This window comes from Centroberyx gerrardi, chromosome 18, assembly GCF_048128805.1.
Source record: "Centroberyx gerrardi isolate f3 chromosome 18, fCenGer3.hap1.cur.20231027, whole genome shotgun sequence".
Taxonomy (NCBI): Eukaryota; Metazoa; Chordata; class Actinopteri; order Beryciformes; family Berycidae; genus Centroberyx; species Centroberyx gerrardi.
In genome coordinates this window covers 21,999,962-22,022,825 of record NC_136014.1, presented here as the reverse complement: position 1 = coordinate 22,022,825, position 22,864 = coordinate 21,999,962, and the positions used below count along the sequence as shown (strand labels likewise).

The 22,864-nt window shown below is 42.8% G+C and overlaps 1 protein-coding gene across 1 annotated transcript in view; it reads right to left on the bottom strand.

The window, feature by feature from the left end:
- The window catches only part of slc16a10 (solute carrier family 16 member 10), a 41,016-nt gene that overhangs the window by 5,748 nt on the left and 12,404 nt on the right, over positions 1 to 22,864 (bottom strand). Inside the window, exons 2-5 of the mRNA XM_071899237.2 lie at positions 11,931 to 12,075; positions 9,806 to 10,235; positions 856 to 999; positions 301 to 529 (exon numbers count right to left, since the gene is read on the bottom strand). Of these exons, the coding sequence (XP_071755338.1) occupies positions 301 to 529; positions 856 to 999; positions 9,806 to 10,235; positions 11,931 to 12,075 (948 nt within the window). The remainder of the gene's footprint in view (positions 1 to 300; positions 530 to 855; positions 1,000 to 9,805; positions 10,236 to 11,930; positions 12,076 to 22,864) is intronic.

Here is a 22,864-nt window from a genome sequence, read left to right as displayed (position 1 = left end):
GTTATCGTTGTAGTGGGAACACAGGCATTCTATTTACTTAGAACGATTTCAATCTTTTTAGAGTTATAGTTATCTTTATAGCTATGGTTCTAGATGTGAATGGGCCTTTATCCAGTGTAATTTACAGTGAATGAGCAGTTAAGGATTCACGCTCAAGTGCACAACATCAGCTGTGCAGGACTGAACCCGGGACCTTCCTGTTATGGGACGGTCTCTCTAACCACGGTTATGAACTTAGACAGCGGGAGCTTTAACACCCTGTCTAGACTATTCCTCTGGCTGAACTTTGGCCTGCAGTACCTGCGATGGGAGGCCCCACGGTCATGGGCACGGACATCAGGCCCAGCAGGAAGCCGATGGCCTGGGACACGTCCTTGGCTCCCACCAGCTCGAAGGCAATGGGGGCCATGATGCAGATGAAGCAGCCGTCAAACAGCCCCATCAGCAGGCACACGCCGATCAGCCCGCCGAAGATGTTGCACAGAGGGATCATCATGGACATCAAGCCGATGACGAAGAAGGAAGACACCTGGGAGGGACGGAGATACAAGATATGGAACTTAACGTCTTCTCATGGTCCTGCAAACGGTACACAGTAGGGTTAGACGGATCAGTTTGTCGATATATCAGGCAATTATTGGCCTTTTAGTAAATATCGGATATCGGCCAGTCAGTTTTGTCGACTGCCGATATGATGGAGGTTGCTCCTTGACCACGGCCTATAATTTTGGTGGCAACTGCATAACCCTGCAAGTACCCAAAATCATTAAGGTCCCATGTGAGCAAACATCATCAAAAGTGGTAGTGTGCCAGTGAACTCCTGTTTCTGTTTTAACGCTGCGGCTGGACGCTCACCTGCAGGTAGACTTTGTTGACTCCGTGGACGTAGTCTGCCACCCTGCCGAAGATCAGACGGCCCACGCCGGACGTGATGCCGATGCACATGAGCAGAACCTCTTTGTTGGCGTCCTTTCCAAAACGCTCCTCCACGTGGTTCATCTGCGGACATGAAAGGAAACAGACGAACCTCATCAGACCCCGGTCAACACAGCCGCCTCGTGGCTCTGACCCAATGAAACACCCAGGAAAAGAGAAGGTAAAAAAAATGCAAAAGAAGGAATTATGGCACCTATAACAAATTGGTAATGATGTATTTATGGAAAGGGACGTGACTGGGCAAAATGAAAGAGGTTACTTGTGAAGAGTGAGAGGAAGTTTATGCAACTTCTATGTGCTGAGGATTTGACTTGTATGGGAAGGTCAGCGTTCTTGCATTCTTTTCGTAGAAATCTGGGCGTAATCGTATGTGAGGTTTTGGAGGGAGCGTATGCATTTGCGGTTGTTTAACTTGGTGCAGGGGAGGGGGGGGTTGGGGCCAGTTTAGGGAATTCCACAAAATTCCCAGCTTTCCATATATCTGCCAGAGAAAGGCGCCTCCACCCCCCTACTCTCCACTGCTCATTTTTCAGGCGGGAGTCTGGTGTTGGTACCACGTCCCAGCCTGCCTCTCACACCCACTGTTATCTGATATACTGCCGTCCACATTTCTGATTTACCACATTCTCTCCCCCGGGTTGTCTTCAGTTTGCAGCAAAAGCGAATGCTAGTATCCCTATTTTTGGGGTTGCAGCCCATTAGAGTGAGAGAAAAGCAGCCCAGATGCTACTTTTCCAGACTGCTGCCTGTTTCTGTGTCCCTCCTACCCCGAAGCACCAATCTGTGAGCCCCAGAGTCGAGGAGCCAGAGAGCCAGAGAGGCCTGCAGTCCTGGTCAAAGAGCCTGGCTGTACTCTTCCTCTCCTCCCTCCTCCCCCTCCCTTCGCCCAAAACCCTGCAGGTCACACATCCATCTGTAAAGGTCGCTAGCTGCCTCATCATCTGTGTCGTTATGCAACAACAACACATTCAGTATTCATGAGTTTCCTGCTTTGAGGGGATTCCCACATCCACGTCCTCCAAAAGCCAAGCTGCGGCATGAAGGCTGGGGGTCTGCTGTGTCTGTGTGTGTGTGTGTGTGTGTGTGTGTGTGTGTGTATGCGTAGTCGTACATGCAGGTGTAGATGTGAAACACACACCTCTTCCAGGCCCCTGGGGAGGTGATTTTTCAGAGAAATGCCAGATGTGACCGGCGTTCTCTCTGACGGAGCTGTTTCAGTCCGGCCTGTGTGACTGTGAGTGATTCACGCTCTGCTGTTGCGTTGTGCACACTGGAGTTTTCTTTGTGTTGAAAGCTTCACGCGTTATCTTCACAACTCCCCCTTCGGCTTATGATTATCACCCACAAACCAGTAAGTGGTTACTAATCAAAATAAATCAAAACAATAGGGAAACCTCTTCAGTGGTTGGAGATATTTAAGAGGATAACGGGACATTTTTGTTAGTTTTCTTCACCAGACACTCACAAGTCACAAGTTGAGAAAACATTTATGCATTTGTATTTTCTACATCTGTGGCCTCTAGTCTCTCATCTAGGGCAGTGAAAATGAATTTCTGTATCATCGCCTACTGCTATTATTCTACACAACAGTAGAGTGTCCTTAGATATTATCACTGTTTATTCAAATCAAGAGTCTTAAAGCTGTGGTACATTTGTGCGGAAGTGAGCTGCGCAGCTGCGTTTTTTGAGGGGTTTTTTCCAGGAAGGATGTGGTTGGTTCTTCACCTGCAAGAATCCATTGTGGTGATAGCACTGTTTGTGGTTTTTTTTGTGTGTGTGTGTTCAGTGTGTGAGTGTAAGAGAGTTGGTGTGATCTATATACAGTATTAGAGCCCAACCGATTTATCGGTCGGCCGATTTTATTTTATTTTTATAGGCAGCATTTAATGTTTATTTTCTAAATTTAAGTTATATATATTTTGTTCTATTTGTGTTTTTTTTAATTTATAATAAGTGAAGTGAAGTGAAGTTTACTGTTCAGTGCACTGATGTCAGACTCATTTTGGATAATAAAGTTTATTGTTAAACTGTAAAATATCCTGCCTTCATTACATATCTTTGTCACAAGTGTTTGATAACCACATTTGAGAGATCATTGCAAAAAATGTGTGTTTATGTATATATTCTGTATATAAAGAATATCAGCCGATATATCGATATCGGAAATTTTTTACTCCCTAATATCGGTATCGGCCTCGGCCCCAAAAATCCAGTATTGGTCGGGCTCTATACAGTATATATATATGTATACACTATATGTATGCACTCACCGAGCACTTTATTAGGAACACCTTACTAATACTGGGTAGGTATCAGCTTTCAGCTCAGTGTCAACCGGCTACCAAAGTGACATCCGCCTCAAGGTTGGACGTGTTGTGCATTCTGAGATGCTTTTCTGCTCACCACAGTTGTAAAGAGGTTATCTGAGTTACTGAAGCCTTTCTGTCAGCTAGAACCAGTCTGGCCATTCCCCTCTGACCTCTCTCATCAACAAGGCGTTTCCGTCTGCAGAACTGCCGCTCACTGGATGTTTTTTGTTTTTCGCACCATTCTGTGTAAACTCTAGAGACTGTTGTGTGTGAAAATCCCAGGAGATCAGCAGTTTCAGAAATACTCAAACCAGCCCGTCTGGCACCAACAACCATTCCACGGTCAAAGTCACTGAGATCAAATTTTTTCCCCATTCTGATGTTAACGTTAACTGAAGCTGCTGACCTGTATCTGCATGATCTTATGCAATGCACTGCTGCCACATGATTGTCTGAATGGATAATTGCATGAATAAGCAGGTGTACAGGTTTTCCTAATAAAGTGCTCGGTGAGTGTATATGTATATTATGTGTAGAATGCATTAAATATGATTATAAAAAATAAAATATATTGCTTCTTTTTCTTCTTTTACAAGAAATTGGTCCATGGCCTATTTTGGGTCCCATGTCCTAGTTGAAAAAACTGGATTAAACCAGGATTAAAACTGTTATGTAAAAATAAACAATACTTTGGCCTCTAATACACATGCAAAATTTAGACCTCTTCAATTTGATCTCTACACTTGCTATCCCAGAGAATACAACTGATGAAAGACGATGCACAGAGACATGAATTTCTCTCTCTGTCAACTGGCTTCAAACAAGACCTCCAGTGCGGACACGTCACCTGTCACACAAACCTGATCTGACACCGCATGACAGAACATTTTTGAGCGTTGTAAAACCATAAAATAAAAGGAACTCCGACCCTGCGTGCTTTGAGGACCAGAGATGGCGTAAATCTGCCATCCGTCAGCAAAACTGCAGTCAGCAGTGGCCTCTCGGTGCTGAGTAAGGTCGGTCACCAGACACAGACAGAGGGTCATGTGCCCAGGACGCACGGCCCAAGATAACACAGCAGACGTCTGAGGTAGGACCAGGCAAGGGCAACACACACACACACAATGTCACATACCCTCTATCCCTTGATAGGATTTGTCTGGTCAGCTAGATACAGCAGACAGTCTCTCCACCTCTGCTGTGGTATCATAATGTTAGCTTACTGATAGCACATGGGCAGACTTGAGGAGGAAATCTATAAAACTCGACCACTCTAAATAGTGACCAGCTGGGTAAACGTCGCTAGATGTTTCGAGCAGAAACCAAGAAGACATTCCCTATTGAACTCACTGACTCATTCACACACTGCATCAATTATGTCTGTTATGTATTAGAGGGTTCCTGCTAGGTTGCAAGGGGGTGCTGTGTCGTGTGTTTGCCCTTGGAGAAAAAAAAAAAGAAAAACCAAAGCAAAATTTTTCTCTTCCACTGCTGTACATGCCAAATAACGCACATCATCTACATTCCTGGGTATTTGAATAGATTAAACGGTCATTTATCACGGCAGCAGCGGTTATCATGCTATACTCCGGTTCAAGCCAGTATCATGCTACATTCATCATGGAGCGTTGGCATATAAACACAAGCTGATTGGCTCCCAATCACATTTCGGGGGTTATGTAAGCTAACCGACTGCTTCACTATCATTGAGCGTCTTTGCTCCCAGCAGTCGGACTCCCACTCTATTGTTCCACATCCTGCTTTTCTGTATCTAAACCTGAATACAGTGAAGTGTGTCCAATCAGCACTCCTAATGCTCCAACTAAAGCTTTCCTCAGTCTGCAAGCAGTTTGATAACATATATTTGTCAAATACTGATAGGCACTGACATTAAACATCTAAACTTGACCATACACTTGGCAATTTTTCCAGCAACACCCCCAGCAATAGGCAAAAACATCTATTCAAATATTCTATTCACATATATCCATGTATTTATTCAGGCAGACACGTTCCTATGTTAGTAAATCAGCAATGCTGAGGCAGTCGGGCGTTGTTGCCTGTCAGAATTGCTAAAAAAAAAAAAGAGGGCACCAAAGATAAGCATTAAATTATTGACTTTTTGAGTGTGTGCATGTCTGCGATCACGTATTCTGGCACACAAGCTCAGCTGATGTGATGTAACTTACGGCCAGGCAGAGAACATCCAATCCTCAAATAAACACACACACAAACACACACATGCACGTGTACAAGCACACATATGCACACAATGCAGAGACTGTAGACAATAGATAGACAGTAACATATCAAACCACATAACCATTTTAATTTTAATTATTACATTATTCCATTAATTATCTATTTAAAATCACTGATGAATAGATACTTATTTTAGTTTTCTATCTATTGCTGTATAAGTAGTTTAAATTTAGCTAATCCTTAAAGCCAGTTTAGCCAAAAATGTTTGATCACTAATTTCAAGCATCATAAAAATATTTGTAAAATCTTTTCATTACTGTATTAGCCATAGCAGGTTACACACACACACACACACACACACACACACACACACACACTTCCCAGGCCAACATAGTTCATATAAGCATGGCTATAAACGATGAGGCTGACGTGGCACAGTGCTGCTCTGCGCCTGGTTGTTAAACTAATTACGTCCGTTGACTCCAACCCTTATCTCGCTAAACATCTGCTAAGTATATTATGTCACACAAAGCAGGGATACCCAATGCATTTTTGAGACGGCCCTTTACTTTGCCCCGGTGGAAGTCACCAATCCAGAAATGCAAAGCCAGAGTGTACAAAGCTGTGCAGACTGGTTTGAGTAAAACAAGGAACTTAAGACATTTTTTTTTACTTCTTCCTGATCCCCTTTTAAACAGTTGGATACTTTTACACTGTTATACATCATCGATCTATTAATCGGTTCAATTCAATGCAATCCAGGAGTTTTTTTGTGATGAAATGATGTGATTTACTTTTTTGGTGTAACCATTTCCCTTAAGCACTGCTTCTGCTTCAGTTAGTGATTTCCTACATTTCCCACAATGCCTTTCGACAACCCCCAGAGTACGTGCCTGTTGCATCCTGCAGCTTGTTTTACGTGTAGGTGGACAGAGCAATAACGACACCATAGTAAGACTAAGAGAGATAGTTTGAGAAAAAGCCGCGCCCCTTACTCAAAACGCGAAATGTCTTGTGGCTGCATTGCATTCTGGTCTATTGAGGCTACTGTAGGTTGGAGAAATTGATATCTCTGCCCTTCTATGATGGACTCCATTGTAGCTCTGCTGGAAATATCTAAACGTGACGTCACATTGTCTACATTTGGCCAGTTATCCGCAGGAATAAGATAAAATAAACCACCAAACAACAAAATTGGCCCAGAAATGCAAGGTACATCGCCACTAGCTGTTTTTTGTTTGCTTTTTTTTAACCGAGTGCTTTAGGGCGGATTTTCCCTTTTAAGTCCCCAGTGTGCCCCGTCCCAACTTATCTCTGCACTCTGGCTGCTTTATGGCCATTAAACCTCCAGCCCCCCTCCAACATGCACACCGCAGCACTGCAGGTGCTCCTCATAAAAGCACATTGAAACGAGCTTATTTTAAAAGCTTTAAAAAAAAAACACAGTGCCATTCAGTATGCTAGAGATGTATAGGAGAAACCAACAAGGTTTCAATGTGGTGGTGAGTGTGAAGCTGATATGATTCAGCAGTGATTAAACTAGGGAGGAAATGCATCGCATGCTGAACTTTCAATACATTACCCATGTGCTATTCCTCTATATTTGTCAGCCATATTTGCAAAGTGAGAAGTGAGAGTAAACTTGAGTTCCTTTGCCATTCTGCCCTTGGCAATGCTCACACCTTATATCACCCCCCTCACAGAGCAAACACAGCCAAACTTGAATGGCAATATCTTATCCTTCAACATCAGCAATACCTGGAAGAGTGTGTTTATGTGTGTGTGTGCGTGTGTGTGTGTGTGTGTGAATCTGCCTTCATTGGACTTTACACTTTCACAGTCTTCAGCTGATAGGCGCGGCTTGGCTTTGGATAGAGGAAAAACATACAAAGAGCAGTAGAAGTGTGCACTCAGCATTTTGTTGAGGGAAACACACACACACACACACACACACACAAATTTCGAGGGGAGAATCCAGCCTGATAGCACTCCCTGCTAGCCTCGGCAGCTGTGTTAGTCCCTGCACACTGTGGACTCCCTTCCTGAAAGACTGAACAGTCCACTCTTTGACCCATGTTTTTTCCTTCTGCTTACCACAGAGTGACACAAGGCTGGGGCTTGGCCAAGGGGGGGAGGGGGTTAGGATTTGGGTCTGCGACTCGGGCAGGACGGGTGCAGGGGCTACAGGCTAGGGTTGGGGACAAGACTGTAGCCGAGGCTGGACAGGACCCTGCGGTGTCCCAGTCTGAGTAGCAGACACGGGAGAAGTGTTGGGAAAACACAGGCTGGGATCCCCAGGAGAGGCTGACCTCCCTCCAATAACAGAGTCATCGTGTCCAAATAAACAGTTACCTCCCGAACCCCTCCGACAAATCCAAGCTCTCCTTTCCCGCCCTCCTAAGACAATGTTTTCTCCAAAATCGTATTTTCCCATCTTATAGCCTAAATTGTGAGCAATTCGGAGAAAGTGAGACATGTTTACGTGACTGAAATGCGACCTGCGGATTCAGTCTCCCTGTCATATTTGCTTACATCCATCAAGATCACACAGCTGAAGTATCTTGTGTGGACACATGCTGCTACAGGGGCATTAGGGTTTTGCTGTGAAGTACAGTTTCTGGGATGCAGTTAAACTAAATGTTACATGTTGAATGTCTGAATGTTGACACAGACACAGAAACCTGGAGCCAAAAGCCAGGACTCTTATGGTCTATAAGAGTCCTGGCTTTTGGCTCCAGGTTTCTGTGTCTGTTGTATTAAGTTGACTACATATCGTCGCTGTCAGGTGAAAACTTGTGAAAACAGCCTTGTTTTTAGCTTGACCACCATGCATTTTTGAGTTTATTCAATGGGATGTTAACTGGTTTCATAAGCCCAAGGGCTCGCAGAATTTCCTCAACCCAAAGAAGACCACGTAATCCTTCAATTCAAGTAAAACCATGAAAATTACCAAAATTGGAGTTCTGAGGTTTTCACATGACAATAGCAATATGATACAGCCTAATCTCGTTCTTAGTTAACTAAATTCTGAAGCAAAACAGATTACCAGGAATCCGTCTCCTCATTCTAGTCCCGTTTCAGAAGCATTTTAGACAAGCTAAAATCAGAGCAGGATCTGGAGGAAGGGCAGGATTGCAGTTTAAAAAAACTGGTTTGTGCCGTGAGCATGGTGTTCTCTGAGGGCCACACAAACCTCAAAACAGTCAGAGCGAATGTACATTAACACCAGTTACAGATAAACTGAGAAAAACACACAAGGCATACCAATGAAGCTCTGCGTAGCTGGCAGGGATTCCTCTTTGAGCGAAAATTAACTCTCAAATACGTAATATTCCCGCTCCAGTTCAGTCTACATTTGTGTGCATGGAAAAGTCTCTCCTGAAGCTGTGAAAAACGTGTGATTTGTGATTTTACCACAGCAGCTCGACTAAAAGTGAGTAGGTGACAGATACATTCTCCAGATACATTTTCCGATCCAGAACAGTCTACAAAGTCAGCGTTATTTTCGTTGTGAATGGAGCAGCTCCAGTAAGTGTCTCTTGATAACATCACCAATTAAAGTCTTAAGGTCTTAAGGTCCCGTGTCCACCAAAGAAACCCTAACTAACCCTACCAATGATTAGTTTCCTGGATTCTAGTTTTTGTGTGGATTGTTGATTTCTACAAATATTGACGTATTTGTCAATGACCTAGATCATAGAAATAGCATTTGAGTTATGCAAAAGGATGAATTTTCCCTTAAGGTTTTCCCTGAAGTGTTTAAATTTCTGACCATCTGCATTAAAATATAAAAATAAATTTCCTTGCTTAATGTTCCTTGCATATCACATTTAAAAGACTTCTTATGGTGTCTCTTCCTTGTTTAGGACTTCTTAATAGACTATGACAACCTTATACTTGTTCCTAAATGTTGATGTGTGCTCTTAAAGAGTCGTAAATCGTCTGATGGAAAACTCTCGCCCCACTGACAACATTACCTCCTAAGCCTCGCTGCAGGCCGGGGAAACCCTTCCTCTCACCTTTCACACTAATATAACTCATGTTGCTAATATGTGTTTTGATATCTGTGTTGTTGAAGGTCCCTGGTTGACCCCTTGCCCTTATTTCGACACATAATCCTCCCCCAACGTCCAAAACATGAGATCATGACACTGGGAAATCACACCATGGATTTCTCTGTCGGCATTTACGCGTTGTTATTTTACGTCACAGCAACCTTCGGCCCAGAGAGTGGGCTGACGATGCTCAAACATAAACACATAAACATGCGTATTGAAGGTCAGTGAACTCTAATTCGCCTACATTTAATGACAAACACCCACCCACGATGAACATATCCAACCAAAACACCAACTTACCAGGTGAACGTAAGGCACAAAGTAGCCGTAGAGGGCCGCGGGGATGCCGAAGGCCCAGATTCGGTATCCCAGAGACTTCCAGATGTTGATGTTGAAGATCTGGCTGATGGGCGGGCAGCGGCTGCCTGTGCGGGTGGTGGGCGATTTGGTGGGCAGCAGGGGTCTGTAGGTGAAGCCGGCCAGCATCAGTATGAACATGAGGATGCTGAGGACGCGCATGGTGTTCTGGAGGCCCACTCTGTCCAGCAGGCCGGACAGCAGGAAGGGCAGGGTGACGGTGAAGATGCTGCTGCCGGCCGTCACGATGCCGTTCACCAGGCCCAGACGCTTCTTGAAGTAGTGGCCCAGGATGACCAGGCTGGGCTGGTAGGCGAAGGAGCAGCCGCAGGCAAACACAATGCCGTAGGTGAAGTACATGGGGCCCAGGGACCTGCAGGGGGATAAAACAACACGTCACCACAGTCCAGAGTTTTCCCCACATGTTCAACTACGAGGCCGCCGATGTTAAGCGTCTTTCCAGACTGATTCATTCAATTCATCCTCAAGATGTCGTATCTCCCAGCGATATATATCTTTTTGATCTTTGCTCCTAAATCAGTTCCAAGTCTGCCTTTGCTTTGCAGTACGGCTTCAAAACAAGTTCTTGCAGCTTTTGTTGGAAGAAAAGTTGTCAAACCTCTTCAAAGGCCAAAGAAATTTTATACTGCATAAACACTGAACCACACTAAAACAATATTCTGTATTGGCTCCAGGGGAAAGTTGAGCAATTTTTTCACTACCCATGGTATATAACTCCAAGAAAAAAACTTCATGCTGTCTCCTTGCTTCTTTGCTAATCTTCACGTTCAAGGGCTTAAACCAGAGATACTCAAGGTGCCTAAGTAGATCTGTTGAGTGTAATTGTGAATTCATGCTTTAAAAAGGTGGGACAGAGGCAGCCTGTAGGTAAGAGAAATTGACTTGTGTCTGGAAGGTTGTTGGTTTGAAGCCCTGGGAAAATCTGAGCGGGGAAAGTGAATGAGTAACTACCCCCCCGAGACGGGACATTGGTGAATGTAACTATGAAAGTTGAAGCAAAGATTTAACAATGTACAGAGAGATGAATCCAAATATTGCTGTAGTAAAGTTTAAAGGCAAAGTAAAGGTTTGACAGTTAATTTACTTTGTCCTCTCAGTCATTCAACTTAAACAAATGACATCAACAAGTACTTTCAACAGGTTAAAAATGAATTACTGTATGTCTAGTGGCAGAACTCCAAAGAAAAAACAGGATGGCGCCTTTAAAGGGTTCCCAAAGTCCTGTTTGGGGTAAATAAATTTGGTGGGTTGCTTTAGACAATGCTTTGGTTAAGCCAACATTTGAGTTTATGAGTAAGAAACTTAGAACTGCACTTTGCACTTTGCACTGTCCGCTGCAGGACTCTGTTATCAGCCCGGCTTTGCTTCTGAATGCTGCTTGATAGTAATTTGATAAGCAGTAAAGCTGTAATAAATAGCAATAAAAGTAACGGCAATTTGAGGGTGGAGCATTTGCTCGCTATTTAGTTTGGATGAGATGTTTATGTGTGTGTGTGTGTGTGTGTGTTCTCCCACATACTTGGACAAGTATAGGGTTCTGCTTTCCAAGAAATTATCAGCAAGGGAGTGCTAAGGAGAGAGGCCCTAAACCTAAGAATGATGATAAAACCTGAAAGGAATACACCAAAGCTTTTGGGAGATTGGCCCATTGGTTAACTGTTAAGTGATGGAAACATAGACACCAAAATCCTCCATGTGTCCCCGGTAGATGATTGGCTCTGGTGCTCCATGCTAACACTTCAGTATAGTATTATGTTGAGTGACGGCGGGCGACAAGCATTACCTCAAAAATGAGAAAATGAGAACGTGAAGCAGCTCATGGATATGATTAAAATCAGCTTGTAGTTTTTGATGGAGCACCCAACCAGCAGAACTTTCTGCGAGGTTGATCATTCAATATCTCTAAAATATACAAGATTCAGCCTGGAAATGGGTTATCATTTTTATTTTTCTGCTATCAATCATTTTGTAAGAGTGGGTGTTGCATATTTCCAGTGATGGACATTATCTCAACTTCGAACGAAACTCTTCGCTGGATGTTGCTTACGTGACGAAGGAGCTGGCCAGTAAGCCGACCAGGCCGACAGCGGCGCCGCCCACAGCCGTCACTCTGCAGCCCAGGATGTCAGTGAAGACGCTGACGATGGGAGAGCAGAAGAAGATCATCCCCATGGAGAGGGAGCCCACCCACGCTGCAGGAGAGACAGACAGAGAGAGAGAGAGAGAGAGTGAATACCCAAAATACCTCATAGCAATTGTCCTTTCACATTCAAAAGAGTATGAGGATGAAGCCGAAACAAAGTAGATGTTAAAGACACCAAACAATAAAGCAAAGTGCAGCTACAGGAAAGGCTTTGTTGAAAACTGATACCTCAAATTATGGCTATAAAATAAACCCCAATAATACATGACTGTTGCTCTCATATCTACTCACGTGTAAGCACAGGCACACACACACACACACACACTCACTCATTCACTCAAATGCGAACATACTGTACAAATTGATTTGCTCCCTTGAGTTCATGACATGGTTTTTCTTTTACGGTTTGATACGTTGTTTATATGTGTATTTGTGTCCATTTTTCTAAGAGGAGGAGAGGGCCAGGAAGGAAGACACACTTAGGGAACAGAAAGGACTGATCTGGAAAAACACTTCAGCCAGAAATTAACACCGAGTACATGGAAACCATGGAGACATCCTTAAGGGTAGGACATAATATATTCACTTCCTCCTCTTAAGTAATTGATTGAATTACTGTAATAAGAAAATGATTCCTGCAACAAACAGTGTCAAAACAATATTGCTAGACAAATGGCAAATCCCAGAATAGGTTCAGGTTTGCCTAAAATTTAAAAAGTTAGAGAAAGAGAGAAAATGCCCTGACAAACATTTCTCAGAGGCAGAGCTGCTCTGGAGGCAGAAATAATCTCATTGGTTGAGTTAAACCTCAATGGGCGGAGCCAAAGAACCACAGTTTTTCAGAATGCAAGTTAGCTAACTAGCAAACTTTAAAGAACCAAACACGAGGCGGGGAAAGGAAAAACAAGTGACAGTGTGTTGGGAGAACACACATGTACGCCAACTGTGCAAGCCCTAGTGCGCGCCCTTTGACCCCAAAGATGATGGGGAAGCACTTCTGCCGCGAGTGAGTGACATGTTTTGGTGGGAGGGACCGCCTGCAGCACCTTTAGGTCTCCACTGATATCAAACATGCCATACTAGCTAACGGCAAAAGCGGGATAACAAAGCGCTTGGCAGGTGAAGAATATTCCCACACAGCTGACCTAGGTCTTACAGACAGTTGTTTTTCTCACTTTTGAAGCGACGTAAGAGGAAACTTCAGGGAAAATGTAGGCGAGTTCAGCTGGAGTTTGAATGGTTTTCTTGCCTGTTTTTCACCTCGGTAATGGAAGATGTGTCTGTCAGGTTTCTAGGTTGTTGCTGCTTCTGTTTGGCTTTCCTTTTCCTCTAATCTTTCCATCTCACCCCATGCTGTCAGACTCTATACTCTATACTTTCAGATTGTCCCATGACGGCCCACCACAAAAAAAACACCCCTCAGGAGGGTCAGTGGCACAGTTCTGCAGTGCCACCATTTTAGTAGCATAAGCAGCTGAAAATAAATTCCTGCTACGTAGAACTGCAGGAACCTGAGATTTGCGGAAGGTACGGTTATTTCCAATTATTTCCGCAGATCATGCCCCTAAAATTCCTGTCTCCTGTCCTACGATTTACAGCATACAGCATGAACGTCTTGGGAAAAATGTCGATGTAACAGCTCTTATCAGTCGGTCTGCAAATGTCACTGAAAACCCAACCTGTCCATTTAGAGACAGGGGCGTAGCTGGGAATTATGGGACACAAAACACACCTCCACACATTCATTTACTGATCAATTATTGATCACGTCCCTAATTGAAATTCTGAGCTTTGGGCACTACCCTAATAGCGCTAATCAGCTGTCAAAGCCTTTCTATCACCAGTAGTCCCATGTTCAAAATCTTGTTTGTTTTAGTCTGCAAAGGAAAAATCTCACCAAATTTTATTCATGCTTGTTCCATTTTGTCCAGTAGTTGCTGTATCATATTTTTGAGAAAGTTTAATTTGTTTGCAGTTTTGTAGATTTCAATCAAACGCTGTTTCAAAACTAGAGCAGTGTGAAATGAAAGTATAAAATATAAATATACACTTGAGGACAACAAAAGGCATTTTAGTCCAGACACTTTTGGGACCCTGGGTAGTCAGCAGTCCTATTCCCCCCCGTTACAGCGATACCAAAACCAGAGCTGGGTTTGCATGAAGCAGGCACTGAGGGAAGCCATGTGGTCTATGTTATAAGAGAAGAAAACATAAGAGCAGATAGATGCTGAGCAGGGAGGGTTATACAGTATGATCTGAGCAAAGAGACGTGTTGTCTCTGTCAAAGTCAGAGCAAAACTCCTGACTTGCTCAAGAGATGTTTACTGAATGTAGAGCAGGGACATCCCTCAGTCAAAAGCTGTATACAGTATATTAATATTTCCCCTTGTAAAAATAGCTACACTGACATGTTGCCTATGTTTAGTTGCTGTCCTCTTGCTTAACACCCTGGTCGGTGTCCCTGTGTGAGTAAACACATTAGACCAACACACAGCCTTGTGCAACCTATTCCAGAGACAGTCAGAAAAAACTCTCCAAATTCAATGGGGTCCTCCCTGCTGAGTCTCATATTTGTAGGGATATCAGCCTGCTTTCAGCTACATATTGTAATAAATGGCAGTGAACAAAAAGGGCAAAGAATCCCTCAAAGACAACAGGAAATTGCTGTCCGGTTTTCATCTGCTGGCTCTCTTGATTTAAAAGCATTTACGCTTCAGACAAAGAGGAATTCCAGATTGAAAAATGTAATATCTGGATGCTCTGCGCTGGTGACATTCTCCGCTAGCCGCAGGCCGTACTTGGTCACTGACAGACAAGGCAGAGCTGCCCTAAGTCGTCTGTCTGATTTGCTTAGACTTCTTGCGAGAAACCCCTCTGCTCTGAACCCAGTCACCCCACAACAACTGAACCTACAGCAGCAAGAGACAGAAACCCGGCGCACACAGGAACTCTGCCTCTCGTAAAAACCAGGAAGAATGGGTTCAAAGAGCGATGGGGTGACATCTCTGAGGGCTTTTTTAACCGCAATCCTCAAACCCAAATCCTTTCTGTTCAACATACCATTTTGTTGGTATGCACTTATTCTGCTTGCACATGTCCTGTCAGCAGTAATCAGTACTGTTTGACCCTCTTGTTCTGCCTGGAACATCAAATAAGACCAAGTGTGTAAAGCACAGAATGGCCCTAATGGATCCCTGGTGAGTTTGCCTTTATTTCTGCAAATAAATTCACAAAGCTTGCATTAAGCCACTACTTGGTGGGTTATCTATTAACCAAAGTCAATGGAAACAACTAATGGACAGGCACGCTTGGCCCGTATTGCTACTTTTGAGTGGTGCCACAGACCATTTCCCTCGCTTGGTCAAATAAACAACTTGTCCCCGCAACACATTCTAGGAATCTGTTGACTAAAGATGCTTAGGCTCATATCATGTTTCAACATGGAGAATGAACTGCCTCATCTTCAGGCTTCATTTAACACCAGAGACCGCAATAAGGGAAGCTCACTCAACTTAACACTCTGCCTTTCATCTCAGGCTGTTACCCTGGAATTAACATGAAGTGAAGAGAAAAAGGTGTTACTAAATCAATTACACACCCTGCCAACATGCTAGGAGCAAAAACAGATGTACCTCACTACCCCCACTTTAGTCTAATTAAGTTGGAAACATGCGGTTTCAGTTTGGATTTAGTACTCTGCCACTCTGTGACAGTAGACTTAATGAAATACATCGACTTTCAAATCTTTGATCATTTTACTGTTGTGCAACAAGGAGATTGGTGGAAATTTCACTGAGGTGGACTTATTCAGTTCGCTATAGTGAATGCTAATGCTTTGGCCCACTGTGTAAGTTTACTAGATGGTACAAACTAGCACTGAATTCTCCCAGCAAGTTTATTGCAACGTTGCGACCGACAAGGTCTTCGTCAGGCAATCACCCATGTGCAGAAAATCCTGCAGCTGAGCCCGATTTGGGTTGGACGTGCATACTTGTACTTATATTGTAAGTTCTTGTATATTTTACAAACTAGCATTGGATCATCTCAAAAGCACCTTAAAGCATTAAATACTGAACACACAGATGTGGAAATGCTACTAAGTTGATCGAAGATCTTACTTGCCAAAGAGTTGGTGTATTCCTGTATGAGCAAAATTAATTCACAAATGATGATTTGAATAGGAATGCCCATTCTATCCATATATGTTCTGTGATGTCAACTGAAGATCAACAAGATATGGTGCAGCAGGTTTCAAAAAAATGTTATGGTTTGGCCTTGTGCTAACGTGAAACAAAGTTTATGTACACTACGATGACAGGGGTCAAAACGTTTGCAGGCCATGTGAACATGGGTCATACAAACACATGTAATAATGAGCAGAAACTGTATGAGGAGAAACAAACTTCCCTGAGCAAAAACTTATATATATAGGAGGTATATCCTCCTTTGATCACGAGACAATGACTTCTTTGAGTACATTATCCCTTTGTCATGTGGAAGACTGCTACAGTAGGACAGAGAAGAAAATGTCTGTTGTTGATTTCAGGTGGTCAAAACTGAGACTTTGCGGCCAGTATGGCCAAATTGTCATCCATTCACACTTCCAGAGTTTTTTTTTCACACAGCTGTTACTATAGCAACATGAATGAATCCCACAGAAAGAAAACTGACACTGCGTACAGTGCACACTGCACACTGAGAGATGCAATGATATAGCAAAAGATGGGTCAGTGTTAGAGCAGAAACAATATGAACAAATCTTGGCTGTAGACACAACACCACACATCGCCCCGGGACGTACAATATTACCAGTCACGCCATGTGTGGAGGCATGGCCAGATCGGCCCAGCCATCCCCAGTCTTGTTTGCTTGACATCTTAAGTTGGTTATGTTTTTTAGGTAGGTAGGTTGTCAAATGTTTGGCTTTTTTTTTGGATTTTAATCTTTAACAGAACTGACCCTTTTGTACTACAGTGAAATACCTAACCAGTGGTCAAGACGAAATATTGACGTAACTACTAGACAGTGAGCAAGTCATAATTACATAAGAAATCACTGTTCAACTTTCCAAGAAATCTACCCAAGAAGAAGGCAGGGACGTTCTAGCACTTCACTGCACAATGGTATGTCTATGTAACTATTAATTTTGCTGCCTGTTAAACTCCAAATTGGCCCACTGACATGTTTTTTTCTGATCGTCTAAAGGTAAATGTGAATAGAATCTGAGTTTACGTACATTAGTCCTAAGAATGACTTCCAATCTTCTTATTTTTACCCCAAAAGGTTGGGATTTTCATCAGGGAGTCATGTAAAAGCCACACCATGGCAACTTGACAGCTTCTCCCAAAACAAATGGAAAGCCTCGATAACAACACATCCGTGGGCAGTGTCCATAAATGTTGTCAATGTTGGGGACTAGTTTCAGTACATGTAATTACAATATTAGTTTAACTACATTTTGCAGTAGCTAGTAGTCGTTTATTTCTTTTTTGTCATGTTGAGGCATTGTTAACTACTGCAATTACCAGTTATTTTTCATCAGTGAGCGATAGAGAGTAGCAAAACAGAAATGTATTTATGAAAATGTGTGGATTATTACTTTAAAACAGTTTCTCTTGAAGCTAGCCTTGCTGTAGTTCAGCGTCTTCCAATGTGAATTAACTGGTATCTTGTAAAACTACACTTTCAAAGCAGCTTCCACAACACTGAATGCTACAACACCCCCATAATCTAAATGTTATAGTTCCTAAAGGCAATGCAAATACCTAGGCAGAATTGTAGTTTTTATGGTAATGTATGGTGACAAGCAACAGTTGTAAAGACGTATTTTGGTGAGAGCTGCTAGTGGTGGGCTCAGTCTGCTGCAGCATCCACAGAACCGGTCAGTGCTGTTGGGTTTGATCTGAGCTAAGCTGCTTGATGTTGACAAATTGGCGAAGGTCCAGCGCCTCCCGCAAGGCAGCGCGCACCTCTGGCCTGTCCCGTGCTGGACGGGAACACAGTCGTACCAGGACAGGATCCAGGCTCGCTGGATCTCCACAGGCAGAGGTAATGACGGAGCGGCACACTGGGCCGAACCGCTGCAGCAGCGCCTCCGCCCTGCAGCCTCACCAGCCAGCTTGCATTACTATCACACAGACTAATTTTAGACCCAGTGACCCGGGGTCGGGAAGTGGACTGTACAGTACTGAACCCACGGTTAAGCCCAAACTCCCACAAAGCAGAGCGCAAATTCCTCTGTCTGAGACAGACGGCGAGGAAGAGGAAGAAGGGAAGAGAGTGAGACGGAGGGTGAGAGAGAAAGAGAAAAGAAAGGCGAGCTGTGTTGACCTGAGTCATACCCAGTATAAAAGACCAGCTGTGCCCAGTGATGGTGCAGAAGTTGGTGCAGAGACCCTCATGTACCCCTGCTGACCTCGGATCAAATCCCACCAGAACCTTCTCTCCTGTGTCCAACTCTTTCCTACAGATCGTCTCGACAAAGAAAAAACTACGAAGGGAGAATGGACTGCCTACTCTCCTTCTAAAAAAAAAACAAAAAAAGAGGACCAGCCAGCAGGGTTAATGGGTTTATAAGCTGTAGCCTATGTTAAGCTGAACATGTTTGGCACATAGCTGAGACTCATTACTAATGTCCCCCCTGAGGGGCGGTGGAGTAACAGTAGAACAACCACAAGGGCTGGAACGTCCCAACAAAAGACCATTCAAAAGACCTGAGATTTGCATCGCTTGATCGCAAGATGTGATGGATTTTCGAAAATATATAGCCTAGATTGGAGTGGGAGGACTAAAAGGTTATCTGTTTCATAAGCAAAAATCGCTAAAGCTGATGTTGAACTCAAATGCAAGTCGATGCAAGTGTTGCCAGGGCAACAAGACTTAGTTACTTACTGTTACTTATTGTTTACTATAGTGACCAGAGAGTGAGAGAGAAGAGGAAGGAGGTAGAAATCTTAAGTATAGTTAACTATCTGTTTTTAGCTCACAGGATATATTCGTTTGGAACAAAGCCAAGCGTTGCAGCGTTCTGCCTGTGCACCTTGGTGTTACACTGAACCAGTCAAGCCTTAATGAGAAAAGCCCCAGTTATACCTTTACTCTCCTGACCAGCAATTATATTCATAATTAAGCCCTATTCGGACAGGATTAGTTCAACAGGAGGAGGTACACTGCAAAAAAAATCCATCTGAACTCATTTAATCTAGAATTGAGTCTTAAAATGTGATTTTACCTAGAAGACGTGAAATAATCTGCCAGTGGGGTGAAGTAATTTCACTTGTTTCCAATGCAAATCAACTTGTTTGGAGAACTTTCTTGAATGAATGTAATGTTTTTGATAGTAGTGGAGAAATCTGCCTAATTCTGCCTTGTTTCAAGATACTGACACAGAATTCTAGAAAAATCCTGAACCAAGAGAAACTGCATTGGAAACAAGGGGAACTGTCTCACTCCATTGGCAGAATTTTCCACTTGTTTTAAGAAAAATATAATTTTAAGACTGAATATGAGACTAAATGACTTGTTAAAACAGACATTTTTTGCAGTGTAGGGCAATGTAATCATTACTGGCGCATGTCCATGATTATAGTCCTGTCCAAATCTGCCAAGTCAGATAAGATTTCAGCCTCTTTTACCTTCAGTCATTTGCCCTGTAAAAAATACAGTATCAGGGGAAACTAGTTCAGCCTGAATGGATATTACAAAATGGAGATTCTGTTGGCATTTTATGGCAAGTGAGGGCTGAGTTTTCATCAACATGGAGGCACCCGAGGAAATGTTTGCCTCTGCCCTCAGCTCAATTTCAGCCCCTTGGCCAACTGAGACATTAAGTGGGCCGACATCATGCCAAAAAAATGTATTGATTAGAAGAACAAGATCAAAGGGGCTTGTCAAAGACCTTTGTAGCAGCTCCATTTAACTGTCTACACTCTGTATTTGATTACACACAGTATCAGACAGTGGTATTATTGTTTTAAGCTAATCATCAAATGTAATGTGTGGGGTTCCTCACATTAGACTTTTTACACGACAATTCACAGACTTAACAAAAGCTGAATGTCAGTGTGTGTGATGAGACAGATTTAAGTTCTTTCATCCCGCACAAATTGGTCATTGACATTACAGATGTCAAGTGACAACAATTACATATCAGACATGAGCCCTATTGGAATAGTATTACGTGGGACTTCATGTAATTAATGAATTACATAACCCTCAACCTCTGCGTTTCATGAAACGCCTTCGCACAAGATAATGAAATTCACTCTAATCACCAGCGCCCCAGCTACAGTTGTATAAGGTCAAGATTTTATAATTGTCGCTCATTTGTCTGATTTAGCAAAATAAACCTTTTAGTCGGTGCCAGAAATGCATTCAAAACCTTCAACCATAGATTCCACTACTGCCTACATTTTTCCTTGATGCAAAAAAGATCCTGCGTCAAAAACAAATTACAGCTGGAATTAGCATACTGAGTTTGATTTGCGCAGGATTAGTACAATCGGGGGACCTCTCGCTTCACCAAAATACGGGAGGTAATTTGCGCTGGAATTTTTACTTAACAAAATTACAGATATGGTAGATTTGCACAGGATTAAAATCACAGACAATCTCCGCAATTATTACAAATCACTGGGCGTCCGCAGGTAATATTAGTCCTGTGCGATTAGGGCTATTGTCCTGAAAACCAATCCCGTCCAACTATAGCATTAGAGCTGATGCTGTTTAATCCCAAGGACCCTAATCAGGGCCTCACTGCACTACAGATGCACATCTGGGCCTGAGTGGACCATACAGCATCACAACCATGACTCCATCAGCCACACACACACCAGCTGGAAGCCATTTATCCTATAAGAGGCTCTGGAGGGGAGAAGCAGTAAGGAACAGCGGTCTGTTATATGCGACGCACGTGAAGTTCCAGCTCGTGTTCTCCGGCCCTCACACCACAGGAAGTGAAAACATAAGCATGATGAAGACCCAGCAGAACAGACGAGGTGCAGCCAAAAAATAATTTACAGCTACACTAGAAGGAAAACACGCCATAGAATACTTGGAATGACTTCTCGCTGCAATAATTCAAGAGGTCCATATGAAAGATGTTAAGTGGGAGTTGTGTGCGATGTCAGAGGCAAGGGAAAAGGGGGTGGCGTGTGCAGGGTTGTTGGTGATTGGGGGAGCTTTCCTTCCACCCCTTTTTAATGCATAGTATAGAAATGGCACCAGCCCAGAGTTTAGATTCACCTCTCATGTTGCCTTTACCCTCTATATCTGCAGAATCCTTTGTCTAACTGGTTTTCACAAAAAGTCAGAGACAGAGAAAGTCACATCAGTGCTTCAGACTAATCCCTTCAACCAGGTAACTGAACTGGACAAGAGGGAAACGGGTTTTTTTTTAAGTTTCAAAGCTTAAATAATACTTTGTTGGGACATGTTTCCTAGCAGGGTGAGAGCTAACCCAACCACTGCTGGTGTTGGGTGATCTCAGGACACGCGTACAGATGGGAACTCCAACCACAATTATTCAACTGAGCTGTTAAGGGAGCAGAAATAATTTGATTAGTACGCAGCCAGAGGTGTCAGAAAAAAGAATAACAACAACTCTGCGGCAGTTTCCACATCACAGAGGAACCCTACTTTGGTTAGAGTGCCCACCAAATAATAATGAGATGTTACGGTCAGCTGTTTGGGGAAAACCAGACTTAGAATCAGTTTGCAATCAAGTGCAATAAATGTAGAGGAATTAACACAGTACATAGAGACACAGGCACAAGTACAACTGCACCTCACATTCAGTGCAAGTGGACAGTGCACCACATGCAACAGACACTGAAATATATACTGTATATATCACAACCAAGTTTATTGTTAACTAAAACTAAGACGAAAACTAGCTGTTAAACAACATTGTCGCAAACTGAAATAGAAATAAAAGCGAGACTTTGCGAATAAACTAAAACTAAACCAAAACTATCTTGTCTACTTAGTTTTAGTTTTTAACCAAGTTTTTGTCTTTTTTGTTTATGTGTGGGGTAAGAAAGAGAATGAACTATGGGCAAAGAATTTTTTTTACTGAATGCTAACTGAAAAATACATGCAAATACATTTTCTTCAATTATTTATTACTAATTAATTAACCCTAAATAAATTAAAACATTTGTACAAACATACATTTGTAAAAAAAAATAAAAAAAAATATATAAAAACTAATGAAAAATCCCAAACTATAATAACCCTGATCATGACACAGTGCAATGGAACAACACACGATAAGATAGTTACTGAGTAGGATGTAAATGCATGGAAACATGAGCATCATGAGATAATAATAATGTTTTATATGGCGCCCACTTTGTCTCTCACTATACGTCTGCGTTGGCCTTTCTATGCACATAAACAGACAGACCAGATTGATCACATAACTGAATCTTGTTAACTTGTCAGGGTTTTGCATGCGGCTCAGTGTGATGTACGATGTGCATTATGCGTTCTGAGCTGTCCTTTGCAAACTGAATTTCTTTCAGTACAATATATTGTTTTGTAATGTAATGTATTCAGGGATGCAGTGGAGAGTAAACCCATCTAAACTCAGTTTATCCATGTTTTCATTTGCAGAGTTTAGAGTTTAGCCACCTTTTAAGGCTGATATAAATCTCTCTGACCTAAATTAACAGTAAGTAGTAAGTAGAATCAAATGTAAGTTGTGTCAGGATCTGGTATTTTAAGGGGAACTTGCTCCTCTTCACCTAATGGCAGCACCAGCATCGTAAAAGGTATCAAAATGTTCTTCCACGGTACCCTCGACAACAGCACTGCACGATCAAACTCGATTACTGAAG